The sequence below is a fragment of the Meleagris gallopavo genome, chromosome 24, assembly GCF_000146605.3.
Source record: "Meleagris gallopavo isolate NT-WF06-2002-E0010 breed Aviagen turkey brand Nicholas breeding stock chromosome 24, Turkey_5.1, whole genome shotgun sequence".
In the NCBI taxonomy this organism is placed as follows: domain Eukaryota; kingdom Metazoa; phylum Chordata; class Aves; order Galliformes; family Phasianidae; genus Meleagris; species Meleagris gallopavo.
In genome coordinates this window covers 534,833-561,894 of record NC_015034.2, presented here as the reverse complement: position 1 = coordinate 561,894, position 27,062 = coordinate 534,833, and the positions used below count along the sequence as shown (strand labels likewise).

The window sequence follows — 27,062 nt, the reverse complement described above, 5'->3', positions numbered from 1 at the left end:
AAAAAAAAATAATAATAATAATTAACACACCAGGTAGATGTGTTCTGTGAAGTGAGAGCTGGTGGAAGGTGCAGCTTTGATAGCTTTGGGATCTGAGATTTCTCTGTGGTGCAGCAGTAATTATAACATTGACAGCTGTTGTTGCACCTTTCAGAGCTGAGTACCACTCAGATTAGAATGGCATTTTGGTGTCGCTGGCTTCTTTTCTCCCTTGTTAACTGAAGGATAGCTGGCTTGATGAATGAGCAGAGAACTTGTGGCAGCTGGATTTTGAACCAGAAAGTCATGGAACACCTTCCAGACCCAACAAACTGCATTGTCATCTCTGTGCACTTGGATGTGAGTAGGTTGGCTACTCCTGCATTCACTCGTTCCAACGGACACAGACGTGCTGTTGCAGTGTTACATCTGCACACACTGATCTAGCATGTCGTAATGCTATAACCAATGCTTTGTACTCTCTCTCCTAGCCACTGATAGAAAAGTAAGCCCAGAAGAGTCACTGATCATCTGAAAACTGACTCTGAAGTCATTTCAGTGTAGCTGTGGCTATCGGTGTGGCTCAGGTCACAGAAGCAGCTGCAGTGGGCAGAACAGCTTATGCTGAGATGACATTATTGCTTGGTATCCAAACAAGCATTGTGTTTTGGATTTATATCTCTGTTCCTTGATTGCAGTATAGATGTGCCGCAAGAACAAAATCTCCTTTATTTTCAGGCAGCTACTGTGGTGTAAACAATTTACTATAAATAATTGAAGAGAAGATGAGTAACGGGAATTCTGTAGACATAAAAAGATGGAGGTTATTTCTTTTTTCTTTATATTTGTATGTCTTTTGCTTCAGTGGTTCTGAATTATCTCAGTTCATCTGATCTGAAGCTACTAAGAAGCTCTAATTAAAATCCATGGGCTAATTTGTCTTTGGATCTGCCACTTGCTGCAGAGTATTGTTGTGGTATGGAGTGTGGTTTTAGTCGGTGAGGTTGAAAGCCATAAGAGGCCATTAGATAATCCTGCTGGAACGCTGGTGAAATGCTTGTGAAGCCATTCCTATTCCCATGGGCTGAGGTTGTTAAGTTGGGTTTCTGCAAAGCAGACTTTTAAGAGATTAAACCATTGATCCTGGCATATGATCCACAGTCTGTGGTGGGGAGAGAAAGGAATATCCCAGTGTTGATGATGGCGTGAGTGAAAGAGAAAATCTTTCCCAGTCCCAGTCTGGCAGTGAGGCTATTTGTGCAGGGCAGACTCTGCTAAGCCTTAGATTATTAGCCTTAGCATGCTTTTTATCGACTGTGCATCTAGAAAGGCATTTTTCTGAGCTTGGCAGGTGAGCAGCTACCATCTTTTTTTGGATTTGGTTTTTGACAGTCATAGGGTGGAATTCTGAGTGTCAGAAGCATGTTGAGGACCGTGTGAATCCTCTTGCTATCTTACAGTTCTCAAAAGAAAGGAAATAATAGAGAAACAAACAATTACAGAATTCAGCTTAGGTCACGCTGTGTCCTCCTGTGCTATCTATCTCGTCTAATTTTTCAGCTGATTTTTAGTGCTCATTTTTAAGCTAACTCAGAATGATTTTATGAATGAGTGAAAATCCTTCCAAATGTATTCACGTGTGTGAGGTCAACCTTGGAGCAGTAAGTGGGCAGCATGTTGAGAGCCCACCTCTAGCTCGTGAGATGGTTTACTCTGAAGCCTAATGGTGGCTGATAACGAAAGCATTCCTATCCAATAATGCCATTATTGTCAGTGGTTTGCATCCAAAGCGCTAAGTGTTCACTCAGAACTTTGTGGAATCAACGCTGACTGTCAACATCAGCCCATTCAGGAGCAGTCATTTTTTGCATAACAATATTTGAGCTTCGCAGTGTTGAATCACATCCTCTTATTTATTTATTTATTTTTTCAAACTGTCATAAATCTTAATTATGCTGTTTTCAGTTCTTCAGACACAAATTCCTGGGCAGTTACAAGACGGTTTTTGCTCTGACATCAAAAAGCCTTTGTTCCCAATAAGAATTAATTCCTTGGACAGTTCCTTGGTTTTAAATAAAACCACTGTTTTTTTGGGTATGTCTTGGCAACAGACAGCATACCAGGCTTCTTCAAATGGGGCTGTCCAGCCTAAATGCTGCTGCTTAACACAGGGTTGGTGCAGCATAAAAGCACATACTTCTGTTTCCATGCAGTAGTTTTTGACTCCTCTGTTGAAAGATGTAATGAGATGAAGTCTGGTTATTGCTCCAGCACTGAATGCAAGTCTTTGTTCAGAGGAAGCAAGGCACAGCCCTCTGCTATCAGATAGTGGTGAGGGCAGGCTTCAGAGAAGTGGCATTTGGAAGCTGTTATCGTGTCTTTGTAATGGGTGGAGGGGTGATTATTTTGAGCCAAGTGAGAGATAACGAATCTTGCCGTGTTTTCCAGGCCAATAATCCACATTTCCAGGGCGTTTAAGCAAGTTATTCTACTTCGAATTATACACAAAATGCTATGCAACAGTTTCTGCCTCCTTCATTTTAGTTTCAGATGCTATAACTAAGCCTCTCCGTTAGAAGAGTCCTGCAAATGAGTTATGGTCTTAAGATTAAAAAGGGTCAAGGAATTAATAGTTGGTTTTCATCTTTAATTGCTATCTTCAGATTAATTGCATGTGCTGTTCAGGTTTTTTTTTTTTTTCTGTCCTTCGTTTCTTTGCACATAAAAGAGAACAATTGCTACCCATCCCTGGAGGTGTTCCAGACCAGCTTGGATGGAGTCCTAGACAGTCTGGGCTATTAGCAGATCTGGAGGTTGGTCCTACTGGTGGCAGGGGGTTGGAAGTTGATGATCCTGGGGGTTCCTTCCAACCCAAAGCCATTCTGTGATTGTACCTGCCTGACCTGTTGGTATTACTCTCTGCAAGGACATGGCTCTTCAAAAGAGGACAGGTATGTCTGTAGCACTGGAATTGGCTGCGTTTCCACCTTCCTTCAAATGGATGTTGGTGTTAGGAGCTGAAGGGAGTGAGCCTGACACTGTTTCACTGAAATATTTGCCAAAACTTTCTGTGTAATTGTGCTTTGCCTGGTTTTCCATGACATTGAGGCTTCTTACTGTTCAGGAATGTGCTGTGATTAATGCAGTGCCTTCGTACAATTGGAGGGAGTGACATAACCAAACCTGCTCTTCCCATCCTAACCCCATGCTGTGCTGGCCCGTATCAAACTCTACCTTCAGAAACTCACTGCTGGCCTTCACGTGGGGCCCTGGCAATGCTGGAAAGCCCCAGCTGCCTCCAAGGCTTCCTTTGCAGCCCTTGATGCTGGTGATGACTGCTGGCTGATGTTCCTGCACAGAGCAGCGTGTCCCAACATCCAGCCTTCCATCCCAGTTGCACAATCCTGGTGGAGCTCCTCCTGCTTCTGTTTTGGGGATTTGCCTTCTGCCCTCAAGCATGAAAATTGCTTCTCCTTATCTCCCTACATAACTCTGGCTGCTGTCACCAGCCATAAAGTTATCAGCTGCCCTCTTCAAACCTTTGCTGCTCTGCCCTTCCCTGCCAATGCAGTGCAAGGGCTGGAGAAAATAATTCTTAAACTTGCTTTTTGTTTAACAAATTCCTTCACAAGAATGAAATAATGCCATACGTTGCCTGCAGTGCAAAGAATGCGATCATTAAAAGCACCCAATCTCTCTTACCTGGATCATGATTTCTTTCTCTGTCTCTTTCCTCAGAATAAATTTGTTGAGACTTCAATGCTGCTTTTCTTTCAGGATAATAAAAGGAACAATTACTGTTCTGAAGTGAATTTCAAAGGATGAAATCTCAGCAAGTTTAGCTTGAAGGGAAAAGACTTATGTTCCAATATTCCTACAAATTCTGGGGCAGAAGTCCCTTTTTCTTCTCTTCTTGCTGCACCATCGGGTTTTTCTGTGCAGGATTTCTATTTTTTCATGCTATGACAATGTTTGTTATGTGCTGCTTCCTTTCTCTTTCAAGTTGAAAAGAGGTCAGATTAAATACACACGACAAAGAAGAGGCTAACCAGTTCAAATAGCTGCGGATGGACTGTTTCAGAGGGATTGGCTTGAAGCAGCAGGAAGCATCAGTTGCAAACAGCAAAGCTCCCAGGGAAAATATGCCAGCAATTTGTCTTTTATAACCTTGCACATAACTGCTGGGTAGGAGTTTTTATGTACCCTGGCCCTCTATTCTTGTTTAATTCAATCTAGCAAAGCAAGATGCTACAAATCTTGCTTTTCTTTGATGTACAGTGGTGAAAGCGTGTTCATTTGGCTTATAAATTGCAGTCTGTTGGGATGGGAAATCTTTCATGGGAAGCAGGGGGAGAGAAGGAGCTGCAGTGGCTCTTTCTCCTGTGGCTGCTGTGTTGTCCGAGGAGAAGGGAGCTGTGTTGCTTCTCCCTCTTCTTGTGCTCTTGGCTTTTGAATTAGCTGTCTGTGCTCTCCAAAGAAAGGCTGGTCTGATGCCCGCCCACCTTTCTGTTGCTGCTGGTCAGACTGCTTTTGTCCAGAGCTGAAGTGGCACTTTATGGAAAAATACAGGCTTGCATTTATATAATGTCTGTTTGTCCCCAAAAAACCCAAGATATCTAGAAATCCCACGTGGGAATCCCTGTGAGTACGAGCACGTGTGCATTCCTAAAAAGCAGAGCACAGCCATGAAACCAGAATTCCAAACAGCATTTAAAGACAGAAAGCGAGGCAGCCTGTTTGTAACCACAGGAGGAAACTTCAGAGGACAGAATGCAATCAGCTGAGCTGGAAATTGGCTGAGGTGCAGTGGTTTAAATCTCCTACCTCTGCCAGTGCTGAAGCATTGTCAGTGTCTGTCCATAGGCTTTGATGCTTGGACTCCACCTGGGGAACGACCCCTCCTGAGCACTGCAGCATCCCCAGCTAGGAAGCCTGAATGGTTTTATTGATGCACACCACTTCCTGCTGCACATGGGGGAGATTTGGGCTAGGAGTGATTTGGCAGGAGGCAAAGCTGCAGGGAGTTTGCTCTCCTTTGGCTTGGGCGCTGCGCTTTTAAGCTGACCTCTGCAAATCCTTGCAGAATTATTTGCTGCATCTAGCAGAATGGTTTCTTTTTAACTGAGCTGCATTCAACGTTAACCAGTTCTTCTCTCCAATTAATTTGTGGCCTCAGCATCTGTCAATACATGCTAGAGCTCAATGGAATACTCTGAACTCCTCCTGCGTGTGTTTGTTTCACTTTGCCCTTCAACATTATACAAGTTTTTCTGCAAAAATATTGATGGAAGTTTCTACTTTTCTGGGGCCTTTTGGTGTCTGAACTGAATATGCAGCTCAGCAGTTCATTCTGATTATCTTGGCTCACAGCTCTGCTGTGGGGAGGGAGGGGAAACTTGGATGTTGGAGTAATTAATGGTGTAGGAGCAAAAGTCCAGTAACACACCCGTACCCCTCTGGATGACTGTGTCATAGATTGCACATGGCACATGTGGATCTCTGCACACGAGGACGCAGTGCCCTTGCAGTGTAAGAGCGTCTGTCTGTGACCAGCATTTATTTCCGATCCGGCGGGGGATTCTCACAGCCTGCCAGCATCGCCTGGATTATTTATAGTTACAGGATTTTAAAGAAAAGTGTATGTGAGATAATTTCCGGCGTGGTGAACCACAGTCGTTTGTTTGTGCTGGATCCTGGCCAGGAAGCAAAGCACCTCGTCTTGGTGGATCCCATAGGCGCTTGATGTGAATTGCCTGACGTAGGAGCCCAAGTTCTTGTGTTTAATTTTCAGAGCGTTCTTCACATACTGGCCCTCTGAAGCCAGATGAGTTTCTCCAAAGTCCTGCGAAAAAGTTTGCCTGATGGATTTGCCGTGTTAAAAATAAGCAGTGCGTGCTCCACTAACGCTGTTCTTGGGATAAAGCTTCCTAGAAGCAGTTAGGGATGCAAATGCAGTACGTTTGAGAAGGCTCTGTTGCTACGTGTGAGATGTGGATTTTATCATCTGTTCTTACACACCACTTTTCTAACAGAGTGCGTAAAATAATGTCACTATGGTAAAGGAGTGGTCTAATGTGACGTGATTTATCAGTTCATTCAACCACAGCAAAGCGTTTCCCTGCTGCTTTATGCACCTTTTTACTTGTATTGGTTGGAAAGCAAATTCAGCTTCAGCTTTCTTGCCTTGTCAGGCCTTGAGGAAGCTCTGAGGTCGGCTCTGCTTTGCCAGGTGGAAGAAAAGTTCCAGGGACAAGGCAGTTCAGAAGCATGGGCTTCGGGACTTAATCCTCTTCGTGCTGGAAATCCGATAAGCGTTCAGATTAGCTTTATCTTCGGTAGGGATTAAATTTGCAGAGAATCTCAAGTTTTCATGCTGAGGTTGGTTCTTGTCTGGGAAGACCCATTTGTAGCAAACAGCCTGAACTGTTTGATACAGCACAGTGCCACTTATGCATATGACAGAATATTTATAGTGTTTTACCTATGCGTGTGAGTGCTGTGTCATAGTTAGCCCTGTGAAATGCTAATAAAAAATGACAATTATCTAATTGATCCAAAGCCTCTGCCTGGAGTAATAGAGACCTCTGGGCAGGTGTCGTGGGCCTTTATTCCTATAGGTAAAAGACTGACCTGGGCTGGTGAGAAGGATGTTTCTGAAGCTTGCAGGAGCCAATGATAAAATCTGGACGTAGATATGCTGCACACTCCTCCAGTGTACCATACATACAGGATAGCTTACTAACTTTAGAGCACTTTTCCAAAATCCTGTTCTGCCTCTGACAGCTGCTAAGGTACGAGATCTCAGAACCTGATTACCTCAAGGTTTCCTGATGTGTTTTTCAACTCTCTCCCATCTCCTTCCTTTCTAGCAATCTACAACTACGATGCTGTCCAAGATGTGGAGCTCTCCCTGCAGGTCGGCGACACTGTTCACATTTTGGAGATGTATGAAGGTAGGTTGTGAATCACTCCCTACTACTTCTCAGTAGTTCATAGAATCACAGAATGCCCTGGGTTAAAAGGCCCACAGCGCTCATCCAGTCCCAACCCCCTGCTGTGTGCAGGTCCCCAACCAGCAGCCCAGGCTGCCCAGAGCCACATCCAGCCTGGCCTTGGATGCCTGCAGGGATGGGGCATCCACAGCCTCCTTGGGTGACTTGTTCCATGCCTCACCACCCTCTGTGTTCTCGAAACTAAATATAACAACTCAGCGTTTCTAAAGTGCAAACTTCAGATCAAGGTTTTGAACTGCTGATACATCTCCCATGCACAAAGCTTTCTGTGCGATGCTTGCTGGATGAACTTAATTTTTTTTTTTGTTAAAGAGTATTAAAATACACATCTCTGCTGTTCCTGGTAGAGGTTTGCCAAGGTAAGATTTCACCAGCAACTCAAGGCAGCACTGTTGGAGAAGGAAATGCTTTCCCTTCTGGCTGTTCATTCCTGGTTTTACACCACACCTGTTTATCTTAGCTCCTCCTTATGCTAGGCCCAGTGCCTAGTCATGTGATGAACCAATCCAGCTGAAGCAAGAAAAAAATAAGTAACTTTTAACCCCAATTAGTTCTTTGATCTGACACAAAGGAGGTGGTAGATGAAAGCATGGAATGAAGCCATTTAATTAAAGAACAATCCAGTACCTACTTCACTTGGAACGTTGTGTCTGCGCTCCCCAAAGTCTAAATGCTCTTTCCAAAAAAAAAAGTGTTCATTTTCACAAGCAGCATCAGTTTGGAAGAGACTCTTTGTACAAAATTTCTTCAGTATGACTGCTATTGCAAGCTGCTTGTTGAGCAGTTTGTTCTCTTTCTGTATCTCTTTGTGGCAATTGAAATGGCCAGCTGGTTCCTCCGTGGCACAGCAGACTATTTAGCATTTAGACTGATATGTGTCAAAGTGGGGAGTGTGTTTGGAGCTGGAGGTGAATATGGTGCTTAATACAACTAACTTAGGAGCTGCTTTCGTCAGTAAAAACTGCTGTGATGAAAAGGATGCATCTTGCATGATCCAAAATGTTGGAGTATTTTATTTCTTTGTTTTTTACAGGAGGGCTGTTGCTCAGTCCTATTGCTTGGTCTGTAATAAGCTGTTCGACAGGAGTGACATTCAAGAATAGGAAATGAATGCATGCCTTTTTTACCTGAAATGTCCCACTTTGAAACTTCAGCCTGGGAGGACAGATCTGTAAATTGTTGGGGAAAGCAAACGCATCGGGGTTGTTTTCATAGGCTGAGCCATCAGTGTGGCATCCTGGCTTGTGGCTGAGGACTTAGAAATTCCTGCAGAACTACTAGATACTTTTCCTGGAAACACAAGCCAAAAATTTGAGCCACACATTTATTTGTGAACCCAATGGAAAAAATATAGATTCTCTGAGATGGTGGCTCTGCTCTGGGACTAGTCTGATTTCCCATATAATTTGTCTTAAAAACTTAGAATTCAGTCTGCTTGGGAGGAAACTCTGCTGACTTATTGTCTCTTTTGCTTTGTTTCCAGGTATTCGTAGGTTTGTAGGTGTTTCTGAGAATTAGTGTTCTTAAAAGAATACTTCCCTATTTCTTCTTATGCTAATGATGTCTACTTAGAAACATAACTCCAATGTAATAAAAGTGGGTTTTTGTTCCTGTAATCGCTGCTCTTATCTGCATGCACAAGTCTCAATTAAATAAAGTTCCCTTTAATCAAGGTGTTGGCTTTGCAAGAAAGGCTCAGGGATGCCTCATTCAGTTCTTCTTTCAGGTGTAAGTTATCCCTGCAGCTCTTGGTGTGTTCTGCAGGGAATTAAGTGGGTCAGGGTTGTCCAAAGGCTCTTGTGTAATGGTAGCAGTGACTTGGAAAATCTTACTCCTTCCTATTGTTCCCTGTGTCAGACTGCACAGGAGCATCTTTGTGAGGTAGCAGAGGGCTGTTGTACTACAGTTCCCTTCCTGCTCTGTTGTCCTGAAAATTCTTACATTTTTCCTCCTGCTTGAAGTCAGAATGTCTCTGTGTTCAGTGAAGGCTGTCTGTGCATGAAGCAGCCTTCACTTGAAAGCTCTCTATTTTCTGCATCTGGAGTTTTGGCTAGCTCTGGCCTTGAAGAATTGGATTAAAGAAGTACAGAGTTTGTTCCTAACAGTGAGGCTGCAAGGTTGATGCTCAAGCTCACTTTTGTGTTAACAAATGTTATCTGACTCCCAGCTGGCCAAATAGTTTCAAGACATAACAGTGCTGCAGCTGAGCTGCTGGAGGAGCTGGGTGAGAAGCTAAGAGCAATAAAGTGAATTAAAGTCGTGGGTGTAGTTTGTGGTGCAGACCTCTGTGCCGAGTGAAACTGTGATGTTTTTCCTTCTTTCCCTGGATAGCTGGTTGCAGGAGGGCAAGAGATCTTGGTACAAAATGACTTCTTCCACTTGGTAATAACATAAATACCACTTATCCTGTTGTTTGCTAAGTATTGCAAGATTGGGATCATTCTGCAGGGTCCGAAGGGAGAAGGAAACTTGCTGCCCTCAGAGCTTTGAAGAGTTCTTCAGGGCAGACTTCAGTTTCTCTGGAAGTTCGCCCTTGAGTGGTGGTGAGCAGTGGGGGTACATTTCTGTTCAGGGTTGAATCTTCCCTAATCTGCAATATGTATTCTTATTTTTTTTTTTTTTGCATGTAGTGGGAAGTGGCCACATCATGGATAGAAGGCATGTGTTCCCACACACTGTGATTCAGACCAGTTTCTTTTCCCTGATGCAAATAAGTTTGCATTGAATATGTTCCTGGCTTAGGTCCTCGTTCCTGTAACTGCAGTGAGCAAACGAAGCAATCCCTTCTTTGTTCTCCAGGAGTGAGAACTCTTGGATCCATGACTCTGAATGGAATCTTCTTTGCTTAAATAAATGTATATATATTTTAAAGGCATATTCTTTGCCTGTTCTCTTAAATCTCCTTGCCTTTTTGATGCTCCCTGTGCCAGCTGGCTGATCGTAATCGTTGTGGATCAGTGATGTCTATCTTGATAACTCTAGACACCATGATCTTTTACCTTCATGTTTTCCAAGAGGTAGGGTTGGTGTTTTCAGTTTCCTAAGGCTCTACCCGCATTCAGAGGAACCAAAAAGGGTGCTCCAAAAGCAGCAACAGACTTGGGGTTGCTGAGTGCCTTCACTTTCAGAATGCAGGTTTGCATTCTGTACTTGGGCAGTACAGGGCACGTTCTGTCTGCATCTGCACATCAGCTTTTCAAACAGAGTAGATTCTTCTTCAGAAATGTTTAGTGCTCTTATTTCCAGTGCATTGACTTCAGTTTCCAATCACTTTCAGTCCACCTGTCAGATAGCCCAAGAAGCATTCCGCAGGGACAGGAGTGCTTGATTGTGTGCAGCTCTGACATAGCCAGGACAAATGACAAAAGTGAGGGTGGAAGAAGAGTGGACGTGACTTCCCACAGCTACACTTCTCTTCTGTCTGCTCATAAAGCAAGGCTTGCTGGAAGGCACGAGAAGGAAATACAGCAGTTCTTTCACACACTTGCATTTCAGTGACCTTGAAATCAAAATACTGGTCTAATCCCAGGTGCTGAAGACTGAAGCATTGTACCTCTCGTTATCTAATAAAATGTTTATTCAAGTCTTCCTTTGAAGAAAGACCTTTTTCTGTGACCCAGTCTAAAGAACCTATATAACATGAAGCTCATTCACATCTGTGTGGTGATGATTTGGGTGAAAATGTCCTTCGTTGGAAAGAAAACTTTACCAGTGATGGAGTTGGGCTGTTGATGCTGCAGCATCTTCAACCAGGAACTGTGTGTGCGCAGCTGTATTTGCCTCTGTGCTCTTCTGTCAGATGCTGCAAGCAGCAATTCTGTGTTGGGAATTTATAAGCTTTGCAGAACAAGGATTGTCACCCTGAAATTGTATAGCACAGGGTGGCCTGATGTTGTATTCAGCCCAATCAGTGTAACTCAAATAGAGGATGTCAGTTTGTGCAGCCTTCTGTCTATGGACCAAGCTTCCTGCAAACAACAGAAATGTCTGCTCAGTAGCAGATCTCGAGTGAACAAGATGAAGAGATAAATGCTGTAGGATTGCAGTGAGAATGACAATGTGTACTTAACTGCTATAGGTAGGAAAAAATCTGTTTTTGTTTCTCTTTGACAGGCTGGTACCGAGGATACACGCTCCGCAATAAATCAAAGAAGGTATGACCTCACTTGTCAGTAGCTGACTTTCATTTTGCACCTCACCAGATCCCACCCAGTGTTGTAAAGGCTGTGCTGCTGCTGTATTTCTGTTGTATGCAGGTCTCCTGATCAATATCCCCTTTTCCTCAGCAATAGAAATAAATGCCCTTAAGGTTTGGGCATTCACATAAGGTTGAGGTGAACATTTCAGACCCATTAATGGGGTACTTCCCCAACGTAGGCATGTGTAATGCAGTTTGAAGTGGGGAAGCTGACTGTTGTATATCTGTATATACTAGCATATTGCCTTATTATTACAGTTTTGGACATGAACACATCCAGCATTAACTGTGTGATCCAGCTATCTCTATGATGGCGAGATCATGATTTTGATTTGACTTAGAAAATATTCCAAAAACAATACATCTGTGGATCACAGCCAGGCTGCTTGAGGTTTGCAAATTCAGTCTGAACAATGCGTGGAATCTGTTTTCTCATAGGAGTCCTGCCACTTCTCACGTGGTGACATCCTTCACTGTCTCCATTTTTTAGCCCTGAAGGGGAATGAATGCTCCTAGAAGGGTCATTTCTGTTAAAGCTTGGGAACTGGTGAATTCCTACAAATGCTGTCATGAGCTGTGAGCTTTCCTAGGGAACCACAAGTCCACTCTGTAGCAAGTGCGTTGGGTACAACTGATAGCCTGCAGGACCTTACAGTGTTTTGCACAGGAAGATGAGTATCAACACAGCGAAGAACAAATTAACTTAGCTGGGGTGCTAACATCAAATAGAAGGCTTGAACACTGGCAGAGTTCTCCTGTGATGCTCTGTCTGCCTGACCTGACACCTTTCTGTTGTGGGTAAACAGTAAATATCGTGGTTACTGCTCTGCTGCTTGTGCTCATAACCCCTTCCCCTGTTTTTTTGTTGAATGCACTTATGTCATATGCTACAGTGTGATTTGTTGTTTTCTTTCACTTATTCTATTTATTTATTTTCAGGGCATTTTCCCAGAAACGTATATCCACTTAAAAGAGGCAACCGTGAAGGACCGGGGGTAGGTTGGAGCTTTTTGAGATGTGCTCTGAGAGCAGAACCAAAGGAATACCGTTTCATTTTATTGTAGTTTTAAAAAAATATATTTAAAAAGAGAGCAGAAACTTTAGTGGTCATTGTCATGAGTGTTGTTACTAGGCTGTGCTAGGCTTCTGGAGCTGCGTAACTTCTCCTTTTTTCAGAGCATGGTACATCTCAAAACAACTGTGGGCAGAGAGGCAAGAGAATACTGTTTGCAAAAATAAAAGAGGTCTGTTAGACAAGTGAGTAGCAAGACAGGACAGACAAGTTACACTGAGCCCTCTGGGGAATCCTGCAAATCATAACGTGTTCCTGCTCACAGCCAAGGAGCCAGCAGGAGTGTGGACTCCTTCCTGTCTTGGAAAACGCTGTAGGAAGTGACTCCTCATTTGATTCTTACAAAGGATTCTGTGATGAATCCTGTGTGAGGAAAACACCAGTTGCAATAGGAAGAGATTTTAGAAAGTACATCTTCTCTTTTTTTTTTTCCTTAAGTGTATGTGGCCAAGTTACCATTGGAGGCAGTGATTGCTGAGAACTTCTGAGCACGGAGTTCCTGGAATGGATCCATTGAGCATAACAAGACAGAAAGAAATTGGAATCATTTTCACGTTAAAAATGGATAATGATTTGTTGGAGAACCAATTGAACAATGTAGAAACTGTGTGAAGTTCATACAATTCATGAGTGAATTGTATGAAAATCTAGGCTGCTTCTCCAGTTACGTATTTACAACTGAAAGATGTTTTATAACTGGGTATGGATATTAATTGTAACACCCTTTTTCTGTGTTCTCCATCTTTAGACAACATGAAACAGTGATTCCGGGTGAATTGCCACTTGGGCAAGAGCTTACTTCCACCCTGAGGGAGTGGGCAGTTATCTGGCACAGGTTATATGTGGTAAGTCTGTTTCAGTGGTTGGTGTTTGGTGGAGGAATTGGAAGAAGGGCTGTACCATTCAGGTTGAAATGCAGACAGCTTGCAAGTCTTTTAAAGGCTCTTATTTCCGTCTGTGCAGCTAGAACTTGTGTGCCCATTTCTGCTCTTAGGAAAGGCTGAAAATGTTCAGCCCTCCTCTAGACAAGGTCTACAAGCACAGAGGGAATGGAGCTTTAATCCATGCTGCAAAGCGTTCCCTGTACATAAATAATTGGGTGATGATGCAGCACTGATGAAGACTTGACTCTCAGCGCTGACCTGGCACAAGTCACACTCAGCTTTGTGTCAGCTGGTTGGGATTGTGTGAGTGAGTCACAATTTACTGCCTGAATAAAGGTTCCTGCCTTGCATTGTCCGGTATGAGGACAGGATGTCTCAGTGAAGTTAGGTGAGAAACCATCATGTTGTTTTAACAACGTTTAACAAGTAGAAACTCTTTCTCTAGACATAGTGTAAATACTAAATGGAATGACTCATCCTTGCCATGGAGTGCCTACTGGTCAGAAAGTCAAGGGATGAGAAGAAGAGCTAGAGTGGTGATCTGTGTAGTGGTCTGGCCAAGTAATAAAATGAGTGTGGAAAAGTCAAACCAAGTTAGTGCGTGGATTTGATAGTTTTGCTAAGATAGGTGAAATTCTTGCACAGAGAAACTGGTGTTCACAACGACTTGCTGTCTTTCAAAGGTGGTTATTAAGGCATGCTAAGAAGAGTCAAACGATTTTTCTTTGGTCAGTAATGAGTTCAGCCTGCATGGTACTGTGTGCTCTGAGACTCTAATTAAGATGAGAGAATTATTTTAAATTAGCTCTAACCATTCAATGTATCCAGAACAAGCTTTTCTATTGAAAATGTTACAGGGCCACAAGTACACTTTGTTTGTGGACTACGAAACCACAGAAATTCATTCCACCCTCTTAACTTAATGAGAAAGTGTTTGTGACATTATTACTGTGTGAAAACAGACTTTTGATCCTGTCTTTATTTATAGGCTTTTATTTTTTTAATGCATTTCTTGTTTCAGAATCTCTTTTTCCTAAGAGCAGAAATCTTTCGCGTTCCTGTGATTAACCAACATAAGTCCTAAAATAGCCTTGGAAAATGTTGTGGTTTGAAATGGATTTATTTTATTTTCCCTTGCAGCATGTATTAAAAGAAAGAAGAATAAAGAAACAGGACGCCACTGAAGGAGGATGGGGATATTTGAGGAGAGAAAGGAAATACAGAGGATTTCTTTATTTGGCAGCACTTTATTTCCCTTTAATTTCTGTGTTTTTCTGCAGATGTTGTACCATCGGGTATATCTCTACTGCAAATAAATACAAAAATGGGTGGGACTTTTAGCTTGGGCTAGTTAATAGCAGTTAACAAATGTAAACAGCCGGAGAGATAACTCAGGTTTAGCTAGCTGCCAAATTGAGGCCTGCTCTGAATTTCTCTCAAAGCTCACCCAAGCTGCTGTCCCTTTAGGCGACTTAAGCTGCAAGTTAACAGTGCACTTTTATTTTTTGTTTCCTAAATACACCTGCTGTATCTTCCCTTCATCAACTGTAGGCTAACCCAGCTTCCCCCAGCACCTTCACCCAATTACCAATGGAAGATGGCTCCCAGTTCATATCTCCCTTTGGGTTTATGTTCTGAGGGGCAAACTTGGTGTCATTTCATCTTCCGTCCCCTTTACAGAACGGGGCAGTAACTTCAGTGAGCCTCTTTGTCAGGTGTGTGTGAGCAGTTGGTGCTCATAGTTAAACATTAACAGCTTTGATACCACATGCTGCCATTAGTCAGCTGCTGGTGACTGTCCCTGCAGTACGCAATTGACCAGTTCCTGCTAGCTGTTGGTAGAAAAAAGCCCCGCTCTTAACCACTATTTTAGAGCTGCATAACCACAAACTTTTTCCCAGTAGAGCTGATGCAAGTTGATTTGTGGCACCTTCCTTCTGAAAATGAGCTGTCCTTGAAGCTTGATGTGGGTCAGAGTTGTTGCAGTGCCCAGCTAACTGAGTGGTGGTGAGTGAGGACAAGGCCTGGCTTCCTCCTTCAGTCTGACAGCTGATGCTTTAAAAGGCTTAATCACTTATCTAGGCACGTTCTGCTGCAAATATGGTTATCACATCACTATCCACTTTGTAATTACACTGTCAGCCTTGGAATCTGAAGCTCTATGAAGGAGGTGTGGATAACTAATTTTTAAGAGTGTGGAACCAGTTAATAGCATAAAAAATATTTTCATTAATCAAAGATGATGACAGTAGAAATGGGAGAAGGAAACTTAACAATGCAGGTTTTGATGTCCTCTTCATGATTACAGATGCTGCATTCATAACAAAAGATGAAAATGGAGTGACTGTGGCAAAGACAAATGAATACCTGGGTAGATTGGGCAGATGGTATCTGGGAAGCTTACTTCAGTCTCATGGTCTGATTGCATTATTTGGTTGATCTCTGCTTTGGTGGGTTTTGAGCAACCAGTATATAGAACTTCCAGAAACCTCTGTTGCTATTCTGCCTTTGCCAGTGCTTAAAAGCATTGTGTGATTCACGACTGCATTGCACTGAATTCTGTGCAAACGCAAATAAAAACGAGTGCTCTGAAGAGCAGATAATCTTCACTTTATTTGCTGATAGGCTCCAGTCAGGGAGATTATTGTGTTTCAACAGAGCTGCTCTGGTTTCCATGAGACTCTTGTCTGGAGGTGAGGCATGGGCACAGCAATCCACATGTGAGTTAGTGGTGGGTAGGAGAGGAACCTTGAAATATTGTGGCAGTGTATCTCAAATAATGCTGCATTTTGTTGCTGTTCCTTTTTTATGCGTAATAATTGGATTGAAGTGTTCTTTAGGCTGTAGAAGGTGTGAAGACAAAGCTTGTGTGGGCTTCAGTGCCATTATTATTTATGTTTTGGTGTCATTGTTAGGCTTCTACAAGTAAAGAGTTTGCCACGGAGTCTTAATATATAAATAGGTGAAACAAATGGGAGGCGTGCATAAAAAATGTTAGGCTATGCCACACTTTCTGAGAGTGACAGACCCCAAATCTTGAGGCACTTAAACCTTGGCAGTGCAAAGTGCTGGAGAGTTGTCCCCATGATTTAATCTTCTTGTGTCATATGATGCCTTTTGCTCAGATATTTTTAATTAAATGCAACTTGTACGGTGGATTCAGATGAGTACATTTCAGGAAGTTATCTGAGGTTGTAGTTTTCGGGTTCTTATTAGCTTGAAATGGTCTCTTTTCTTCCTGTAGGATAACAAAACAACACAGTTTCGTCATGTCCAACAGTTAACTTACAGCCTGATAGAGTGGAGATCACAGATACTATCTGGGACTCTTCCCAAAGATGAGCTGGCTGAACTCAAGAAGAAAGTTACTGCTAAAATTGACTATGGCAACAGGTAAACTCCAAACTACATCCAGAGGGCGGGGGGGGGTCCCAGATCCCACTGCAGGTTGTGGAACTGTGTTATGAGGATGGATGTAAGTGGCTATTAATACAAAACGGTGTAAAAAAACACACAAGAACAACACTGAATCAGGCTGTATGTTTTGCCTTGGAAAGGAGGTGATTGCAGCTTTCTGTTCCCATCAGAACGTGACTAATCTGACAGGTGGGCATGTGGCAGTTGGCTCTTCATATGCCAGCATTCTCTTTAGATTTGGCAGCAAAGCTTACCTGTCTTAATTCTGCAGAAATGCTGGCACATGATTGCCAGCATAGTTTGTGCCCAGCTGACTGGAGCTGGGATTTGGATGCTGGTTGTGAACTGAACTGCTTTATCAGCAACTGAGTAATACAGTCCTATAGGCCATCAAAACCACATCTTTCATTGGTTTATACAGAATAGGGATTGTCTCCAATACTCATTTATCTACCTGTCAGACTTGATTCAGGTCAAATAAGTCAATTAAGAAGAAAGCTTATGGCAAAGAATAGTAATTAGCCACAACCCGTGAGCTTCATAGAAATACCTACCTTTTATATTAAATACATGTAAGTGAGAACAAGATGTCATCTTAGCATAAAGTTACAAGGCTAATTATTTTCCCTTTAATGGGAAAACTGGGTAGTGAGGGATGAGGAAGCTCTGTTTCTGAGTGGGAAAACCATTAATGTGATTATTAGAAGGAATAGAATCAATGAATATTGGCTGCCTTGTGCAGTCCACAGCTTGATCTGTCATTTGTGCTCCCTCAGTCACCTTTGCTTCTTACACACTGTGTTGCTGCTTTTGTCCTCTGATTCGCATGCTACTCAGGATCCTGGGTTTGGACCTGGTTGTACGAGATGACAATGGGAACATCTTGGACCCAGATGAAACCAGCACAATCTCTCTTTTCAAGGCCCATGAAACTGCATCCAAAAGGATTGATGAAAGAATCCAGGAAGAAAAGGTACATCTCTTGCTGCTCTTTACCCTCCTCGCAGAACTAGTACCTGCTGTGTTTGGACATTCCTCTTAGGGATATTGTGCTACTTTGGCAGCAGAACTAAAATGTCTTATGTTGTTTTTAATGGGAGTACTGTTCTTCTTTGCAGTCCCTGCAACAGAATTTGGAACTCCGAGGGCAGCCAATATTTAACACAACACACACATACAGCCTCTATGTAAACTTCAAGAATTTTGTCTGTAATATTGGAGAAGATGCAGAGCTCTTAATGAGCCTCTATGACCCTGACCTCTCCAAATTCATCAGGTAGGGTGTTGGGGTTCTTTGTATATACACGAGCAATTTAGTCGTTCTGAAGAAGCCAGTGCAAGTTAGAAAGCAAGAGTCAACAGAGAAGTGTTTTCAGTTCTGTTGGTTGCTGTTCCAGTAGTGATTTGAAAGGGGGTTATTTAACTTCAGCTAAGAAGTGAAGATCATGAGCACTTGCACTCTGCTTCTTAAAGCTGGGTGTTTCTATGATACAGTAGGCAAATCCCAGACTGTGTCTTTTATGGTCTTTAATTTCCCTGTTGTTTTCACTGTTTTGAGGGATTTGATTCATTGCTTCTCTTTTAATGAAGTATACACAGATTGTTTTCTGTCAAATTAGTGCAAGTTCACACTTTTAAAGCTGGCTATCTTGTACCAGTCAGGGAGGATACAAGGTATAAGGAGGCGTTTAGGTGTCAGGCACCATCTGTCTCTATCACTGAAGTTATCAGGTGTGGAGATGCAGTCAGTTACAAGAGGAAATAACTGAGAGTAGCCATTCCCCCTGTGCTTGGCTTCTGCCTTCAGTGGAACGAGCCTCTAGAGAATCATGTTGGCATAGCATATTTTGGCAGAGCTTTTCAAACACTCCGAAAAGATCAAACTACTCTCGGATAATTGGAATGTTAGATGTTGATTTTTGCTTTTTTTTGCTTCATTTGCAGTGAAAATTACCTTGTTCGTTGGGGCAGTAATGGGATGCCTAAGGAAATTGAGAAGCTAAATAACCTTCAAGCAGTCTTTACTGTAAGTTGTATTTACATCCTGGAGATTCTTCCCCATGCTGCAGACAGTGGAGTTTGGGATTCTTTCCCCTTCTTGCCCCTCTGCTTCTAGTGGAAGTGGCAATTTAGGTTGGTTTTATGGGCACTTAAGATCTCATGGGCAGCCTCAGAGGAATGCTCCTGAGAAGTGTTTTTTTAAGAGTAGATTTCCTTTTAAATGCGTACAGTCTAACAAAGCAAAAAGCCTTTTGCTCTGTCCTCTTCTCCCCCATTTATAAAGCAGATTGATGTAACTTTTTTTTAAATAACTTTCAGGATTTAAGCAGTTCGGATTTGATCAGGCCGAAAATCAGCTTGGTGTGTCAGATTGTGAGAGTGGGGCATATGGAGCTGAAAGATGGGAAGAAACACACGTGTGGACTCCGGAGACCCTTTGGTGTGGCAGGTATGGCAAATTCAGATACAGGAGAGAAGAGCATGGTCCAGTGGTTGGGAGGGTGAATTAGGAAACATAGGCTGTATGCCAGCAAACCTGCTAACTCTTTCGTGTCAGCATCTCTTGAGGACTGAGAATATGATGCTGAGCTGTTTGATACTCCTTTGAGATCTTTCAGTCTTCACATACATGAAGGTGACACGCTGTCAGTGCTTGCTTTTTTGGTTTGTCTCCATCAAAATAGATAACACACTGCTGTCAGTACAGTGGACTTTTCAGATCTTGGAAAAAGAGGGATTTGCTCCCCCCAACTAATAGGATAAAGATGGATTTTTTCAAAGGAGCTTTGGTGAATGAGACATCCAATTCCTGTTCAGTTGCTGTGATCGCTTGTGAAGAGGCTTGCTTGAGATCTGTGGGGAAAACAATTTCAAAGCAATCAGCATTTGAAACCTGAACGTTTGGAGAGGTTTTTTTTGTCTTGAAATGCCTGAATCCCAGCTGTGGTTGTTTGTTTTTTTTTTTATCATAGAGAATATTCACATTCACTCCATGTGCTGACTTAAGCATCAATAAAAATATGCTTGTTAAAAAGTTAAAACGATGAGAGTGGCCTTCTGCATTGCTGTCATGAGTGGTCTTGGACCAAAACAAGCAGCAATTGTTTCCATTCTGATAGGGAGAGCTCTCTCTGTATTCTCTTTAGCCACTTGGCAGAACTGTGTGTTGGGTTTGTGTTGTTTCAGTGATGGACATAACAGATATCATACATGGGAAGGTGGACGATGAGGAAAAGCAACATTTTATTCCATTTCAGCAGTAAGTATTATACGTGGAGTTCATCACATATCCGGCTCTTTTAAGGCACTTGTCCTTCAGAGAAGGACAAATTTGTATGGGAGCCTGGCAGCCGACCAAGGTCTCTACAAATAGATTAGCTAATGGCTGTAGTCAGCTTTTTGAAGGAAAAGATTTTTGTCAGTCCTCTGATGCTTTTGTTCCCCTGGATTTACACGTCTATACAGTAAGTTTCTTAGGGAGTCTTAGCAGTGCTGCTGGAGTTGGTAGATATTCATATCATATGAAGGAGGAAAGGAGCAGAGAGCAAAATAATGTGGGTCTAGGGGATGTGACCTTAAAAACTGTCATGGAAGTGAGGCAAGATTTTGAGGAGCACCTGAGCAGGCAGGGAGCATTGCTCCTTGTCAGCATTGTGTGGTTCCCTGGGCACTGCCAGCCTGTAGCTTTTCAGGGTGAGTCAGAAAAGAGTTAAGAAAGAGATTTCTCCCTCTTCCTGGAAAAGAAATTCAAGCCCCACTGCGGTGTGAATTTCTGTAATGCTAGAACTTGTGTGTGTTCTGCCTGCTCTGCCATTGCTCACTTTCTCAGCACATTACAGTAATTAGAATGGAGCTTGTTTGGGTAGACTCAGCTTATTACTGTCCTAAATATAGTGATCCATTTGGTGTAGCTTATGTTGTTGCGAGGTATTTTCAGGGGAGGTTGTTGTATGTCCCTACCATTTTAGCACCTGCAAGACTGCAAAAAAGGATGTATTTTAATTTGCAGAATAGCACGAGTCTTCTTTTTCTTTTTTTTTTTTTTTACCCTGTTTTTCTTTCGTTATAATCAGATTGAGTTTAGACCCAAATCTGGTCATCTCTGCGGGGGGGGGGAGTCTGTGGGGATGTTTATATGCTTTAGTTCATTACTGATGGTGTGGGAACAGGAGTGTAATCTGGTTCCAGATCCAGGCTCACCAGATGTGTTTGCTAGGGACAGGTTCAACACTCCTGTGGTGTCATTAGTCGTGTTAATTTAAGGCTGGTTAATGAACGTAATCTCCTGGGGACAGCTCTGAGGCACAGCTGAAGACAGAGCTCAGTTCATCTAATGGGAGCAAAAGACCCCGCCTGCTGAGCTGTGTTCCTGTGTGGTTCCCCATAGCCATAGCTGCTCTAGAAGGCAGTCTGTGGATGGAAAAAGGAACAAAGTAGAACTGGCTGCCTTTGTGGTTTTCCTGAAGGCTGCTGGTTCAGCATGGTACAAATGTATTCACAGAGCTTTTAACTAGGCACAAGTTACTGATCCTAATCCTAGACTAGCACTGATGAGAGTTCAGATGGTTTTTTTCAGGTGGGTTTAGGCAGGTGAAGAAAAAGTCTTAATTTAGAAGTGATTACACTACTTGGAAAACAGTTAGCTGTTGGCCAGCCCTTGTCACGCAGAGTACACGCTTGATGTTAGTTTATCCACTTCCCAGTCTGTTGTTCTTCTCAGGATTGCCATGGAAACATACATCAGACAGCGACAGCTAATTATGTCCCCGCTGATAACTTCCCATGTGATTGGAGAAAATGAGCCCCTCACTTCTGTCTTCAACAAAGTCATCGCTGCAAAGGAAGTGAACCATAAAGGGCAAGGTACAGCAGTCAGGCGGGACGTGAGAAGCTGGTGTGGGGAGAGGTTCCTCTTGCTTACAGAGGAAAGTAAATGGCTCATGAAAGTCCAGAGATCGATGTTTAATGGACTTTGCTATCTTCACCAAGCTAAGCCGATGGTCTTTGTACTAATGGCTGTCACCCCAGCACTTTGGGAGCTAGAGAGATTAAAAATAGGATCTGTTCTTACTTGAGTGAAAATACACCCTCCTTTTCTAGCTGATGCTTGCAACTTATGTCATTTTATTTTGTTTTATCAATTGTGACATAAAATATTTTTAAGTGAACACAACTGACTGCATATTCCAGGTACTTTGTACCTGGGTTCTCCTGCTCTTGTATGTCTGGTTTTTACCCCTGTAAGCAAATGTTACCCTTCTTTTTTTAGGTCTTTGGGTCTCCCTGAAGCTGCTTCCTGGTGACCTAGCACAGGTTCAGAAGGATTTTTCCCACCTTGTAGACAGATCCACTGCTGTGGCTCGCAAAATGGGATTTCCTGAGATAATTCTTCCTGGTAGGTCCCATATTCTTCCATTCTTCTGTGGAGTAAAAGAGACATGTGAAATTCTGGAGTTTCTGCCATGAACAGGTTTATATCAAAGATAGCTTAAAACCAATTTGTTTTTAATTTTCTTGATATTTCAAGGTGATGCCCAGGTGGTTTTTTTTTGGTGAAAATGCTTTTTTTGAGAAATACTGAAAAATGATAGCATCAGTACACCTTGGAGGAAAATCTCTCTTTAGTTGAAAGGATAATTTTGTTGCTTACAGTTCTGACCCTGCTTTGCTTTGTCCATTCGGAACTGCTTTAGACCTGTACAGCTCACTGCATTTAAAAAGATGTTGCATAAAAAAAAGTCTCTGAAAATAAAAAGAGAGTGGTACGTTGTAAAAACTTTTCTACAGTTGGAAATGAAGATGAAATGGTGTGATGTTGGGTGCCATGAATTAGCTGCTATCAATAGCTGTGAAGAGGAAAAGGATGATGTGTTACCCTATGATGTTAAATATTAACTGGGGAACTTCTATGACTCTCCATACAATAAAAAGAGCTCACTGAGTGCTGTGGATTTTAGGTGATGTTCGAAATGATATCTATGTCACCCTGATACAAGGAGAGTTTGACAAAGGGAAGAAGAAGACTCCTAAGAATGTGGAAGTCACCATGTCTGTCCATGACGAAGATGGCAATCTCCAAGAGGTATGATGGCCTTTGCAGAGGAGAACAAAGCTGCTCATTTGGATAGGTGGTAGCTCTGGTGCATAGGATCTTTTTCATTCTTCAACTTGTATGCAAGCGCTGCATGATAATGAACAAGAGAGATTAGAGGAGATCTCAATGAGTACATTTGAAGTCACTAATTTTCTACGTTACTATCAAGTGTGAGGAAAAAATGAAGTGACACAGTTCCCTTGATTGGAAAGCATAGATTTTGAGCAACCCTGCAAGCTCTATGCTTTGAAAACTTTCAACCTCAAATACCTTCTGTCTTCCATTCTAAACCTCACCTTTTCTTTTTCCCCCCTCCCTTATTTTTTTTTTTCTTTCCCCAAAGAAAGCTATCCATCCTGGTGCTGGTTACGAAGGTGTCTCTGAGTATAAGTCTGTTGTTTATTATCAAGTCAAGCAACCATACTGGTATGAAACTGTAAAGGTAAGAGTGCATAATTTATAATCTTGTTTCTTTGCGTAGAAAAAAGACCTAATTTAAAATCAGCTAATTAAAATTATATAAAACTAATCTAAAACCATAATGTCCTGTAAATTGATGATGATGTCCCATCATTTGTAGGTATCCATTGCAATAGAGGAAGTCAGTCGTTGCCATTTAAGATTCACTTTCCGTCATCGATCATCACAGGAATGTAAGTATTCAAAGAGAAGCCCAACAGAACACTGCACTCTTCCTACTCCATTGAGATTTTTGAGTTTCTACAGTGCTGTACCAGTTTGCATTCTGCTTGTTTCCAACGTTGGGATGTCATTGGAAGCAAAGACAAGTAACTGAAGCTTTTTATAGCCTTAATAAAAGGTTCAGTGCTGGTTTTGTTCAAAAACTGGAGTTAAGTAGGGAGCAAAGTGTTAGCCCCCTTGGATGTCTTCTGTCTGTGCTTCTCTGTGTATAACTGTGCTTTTAATTTCTTTTGAGCCCTTCACACAATTCAGTCCAGTTCAGTCTAGTGATCTTACAGCAGGTTTTCTGATTACACTGGTGAAAGGCAAATAAGAAATTTAAAGCCAAAACTTCAGCAGACTTCTTCAGAACCACGTGAAACAGGATCAGTAAAGTCAAACTGATCTCTTGGAAGAAATCTTTTAAGGCAGTTGAGAACTGCAGTGACATGCTTCTGCGTCCATAGTCGCATGTAAATTTGTAAAATCCCAACCAAAATCTGTGTGCACAATTGTGTTTGTCCATCCAGCAAAAAACTAGCCACCGAAATTGCATGGAGAAGGAAGATTCAGAGAGGAAGTTTTTGTGTGTAATTGCAGATATCAGCTAAGTGCCTGAGATGAGCTCTTTCTGCTGTGGATCATGAAGCATTCTACCTCCAACACGTTATCTTGTGATGGTGCTAAATAAAGATGCTGCATGAATTATGAGCAGTATGGACATAATTAAGATAATTCCTAATAAATTTTTTTTTCTTTCTACTTATAGCTAGGGATAAGTCTGAGAGAGCTTTTGGCATGGGCTTTGTGAAACTGATGAATGCAGATGGAACAACACTACAGGATGGCAAACACAACTTGATTATTTATAAGGTAGCTCTGGATCTGCAGTCCTTACTTTGGTGTAACTAATGAAAGTATCTCTTTTGACTGCCTTCATTTTTTCCAAGCAATGTAAACACTGCTGTATCATTGTGAAAATGTTAAGTAATTTCTTTCAGGATGATGGCAGAGTAGCCTGTTTTGGTAAGTTACCATCAGCACAGCTTTAAGATTTCTGACTTGGTGGGCACAAATCTAGTACATACTAGTGTGTGTCTGTACAGTCCTTTTCCTCTCACATTATTCACCTGGACAACAAACAGCAAACAGGCCTGGTGAACACCTCATTTAGAAGATCAGTGTGTGACAAGGAGGGAGATATGGTGCCTTTCATCACAGTAAGAGGAAGAAGCTAATGCATTGCTGTAGAAAGCCACAGTGGGATGGGGTGGGTTGAACTCCTACGTTGTGTGGCTTGATTCACTCTCTCAAAGAGCTGAGTTCATCGGCAGTATGCAGGCAACTTCTGTTCCTTAAAGTTAGAAGTCCAAACAATGCAAGTAAATGATTATAGACATGAAAATGTGTTGAAAGCCTTCTGTGGCCATCCCTGTGTTTAAGTGTTTGTGTGGATAATGTATCTGCAGATGAGAACTGCAAGAGTTCAGAGAAGTGCTCAGTGTGTGAAATAACGCTCTTTGTTCTTGTGGTCAACCAACAGGGTGATAACAAGAAAATGGAAGATGCAAAATGCTATTTAACTCTTCCTTATACAAAAGTGGAAATGGAGGAGAAGGAGACCCCCTCAGGGAAAAGTCTGCACCATCTAGCCAACTTTACACCCAGCAAAGACAGTACAAAAGACAGCTTCCAGATTGCCACTTTAATCTGCTCTACCAAACTCACCCAGAATGGTAGGTCTTGTTTTAGCATCCCAGTGGTATCATGCTGTGTATTTGAATTTAAAAGGGCAATTTCTTTCTGCAGATGTCTATGGCATTTGTGGCACATGTGAGCATACTGCTTTAACTTTAATCTTGCTGCTTCATCAATGACAGCCCAGTCCCAGCATTGTTGGCATCAGTATTGCCCTTATTTGCTTTAGAGTTCCTGCTCTTAAGCAAACACAGAGCAGAGCACAAGAAAAATCATGTACTCTTATAAATGTCCTGGTTTGAGGTGTCTTCTCCTGAGTGAATGAGAATCCTGCAGAATTGTCTACTGAATGCTTTATGCTATCAAAATACATCAAGGTTTTCCATTAATAGCAAAGCTGACTTTCTTGCCAAGACAAAAGAGCCACCTCAAGGTAATTTTCTGCACAACACAGTGTGACTTTTCCTTGTAAGCTGATTCTAAAAATAACCTCTAGTACTTACTCTGTACTATTCTACAGCCATTAAGTCAGCTGTGTTGTTGTAATCTGTTTCTAATTGCTGATGTTCTGTCCTTGCTAGTTGACCTGCTGGGTTTGTTGAACTGGCGTTCCAACTCTCAGAACATTGCCCACAACCTGAGGAAGTTGATGGAGGTGGAAGGAGGAGAAATTGTAAAGGTATACATAGAGATTTGAATCTCCTTGTTGTGCAAATACTTTGAAGGTTTATCATTGTGTTGTACCCAGAAGCTCCCTGTATGGGCTAGGGATAGCTGTTGTTCTAGCTGCAGAGTAATGGCTGGTTAAAAAGGCAATAGAGCAGAAATGAAGTGGGGACAATCAGAGCTGATAAGAAAAGATCCTCACTCTTACAACTGAGAATAGGATGATCATCACGAGCAGCATGTGAATGAACATAAAGCTAAGATTCTTTTAAAAATGGTCTTTTGTGTATGACTTCTGCAGTTCAACTGAGCTAGGCTGGAAGGGAACCATGATCCAAAAGAACAGACTTCTGTGCAGTGCTCCAGTCCTCCTTTCTGACACTTTTGCTATTCATTCCTCTAGTTTTTGCAAGACACTCTTGATGCACTTTTCAACATAATGATGGAAATGTCAGAAAATGAAACGTATGACTTCCTTGTGTTTGATGCACTGGTGAGTGAGTTTTTGCATCAATATTATTAGAAAAAGAAATCAACAAAAATTAGGACCCAGCAGAACCAATGACATGATTGGAGACTAAGTTGTGTTGCAGTTAGTTGAAGATTGTGCATCTGTGTATCATCTCTCTCCTCTTAATTTTTTTTGCAGGTATTTATTATTTCTTTGATCGGAGACATAAAGTTCCAGCATTTCAACCCTGTACTTGAAACTTACATTTACAAACACTTCAGTGCAACTCTCGCATACGTGTGAGTATTGGTGACCACAGACCTACAGACTGACCTCCAGACAGCATCTCTCTGATTCTGATAGTGAATTAAACTAATGTGGTCAAAACAGCTTAGGCCCCAGATGATTGTTTTTTGTCCTATTCTTCTCTGCTTCCAGGAAAGAAAAAAACTCTGCAGTTAGCTTTTTTACTTTGTTAAAAGTTTCCATTGTCAGAATTCTTTTCTGCAAGGACAAGATGCTGCTGGCATGGCAAATGCTGCATTAAGGGCATGTGATTCAGACTCTCTTTTGACCTGTAGTACTCACACTTTATTTTTATTTTGTGCATGTGTGTGTGTGTGTGTGTGTGTGTGTGTTACAAAAGGGTCTTTGTGCTTATCAGCCTGCTTTCCTATCAAAAACAGGCTTATTGCAGTCTGTCTGTATGGGAGCTGTCATTGTAAGTCACTGCAGGGGCTGGGGAAATTGATCAAGGAGGATAAATTCATTAAAAGTCTGATCTAATAGGTATTGCTGCTGCTGGAACTATTTTGCCTTGCTGGTATCCACCCAGGTCCTTCAAAGTACTTTGAGCAGAAGGAAGTTTGACATACTCTATGTGGCTGCAGTCTTTGTAGTATGTTTGAA

The 27,062-nt window shown here is 42.1% G+C and overlaps 1 protein-coding gene across 1 annotated transcript in view; it reads left to right on the top strand.

Annotated features, from left to right (window-relative positions):
- The first annotated feature begins 2,908 nt into the window (after positions 1-2,908).
- The window catches only part of DOCK5 (dedicator of cytokinesis 5), a 39,463-nt gene continuing 15,309 nt past the window's right edge, over positions 2,909-27,062 (top strand). The window contains exons 1-21 of the mRNA XM_019622587.2: positions 2,909-2,930; positions 6,771-6,932; positions 11,106-11,146; positions 12,130-12,185; positions 13,011-13,107; positions 16,391-16,539; positions 17,401-17,536; positions 17,682-17,839; positions 18,508-18,589; positions 18,883-19,012; positions 19,750-19,822; positions 21,284-21,426; positions 21,833-21,958; positions 22,521-22,645; positions 23,001-23,099; positions 23,238-23,310; positions 24,108-24,211; positions 24,882-25,074; positions 25,618-25,715; positions 26,106-26,195; positions 26,352-26,452. Coding sequence (XP_019478132.1) covers positions 2,909-2,930; positions 6,771-6,932; positions 11,106-11,146; positions 12,130-12,185; positions 13,011-13,107; positions 16,391-16,539; positions 17,401-17,536; positions 17,682-17,839; positions 18,508-18,589; positions 18,883-19,012; positions 19,750-19,822; positions 21,284-21,426; positions 21,833-21,958; positions 22,521-22,645; positions 23,001-23,099; positions 23,238-23,310; positions 24,108-24,211; positions 24,882-25,074; positions 25,618-25,715; positions 26,106-26,195; positions 26,352-26,452 — 2,258 coding nt within the window. The remainder of the gene's footprint in view (positions 2,931-6,770; positions 6,933-11,105; positions 11,147-12,129; positions 12,186-13,010; positions 13,108-16,390; positions 16,540-17,400; positions 17,537-17,681; positions 17,840-18,507; positions 18,590-18,882; positions 19,013-19,749; positions 19,823-21,283; positions 21,427-21,832; positions 21,959-22,520; positions 22,646-23,000; positions 23,100-23,237; positions 23,311-24,107; positions 24,212-24,881; positions 25,075-25,617; positions 25,716-26,105; positions 26,196-26,351; positions 26,453-27,062) is intronic.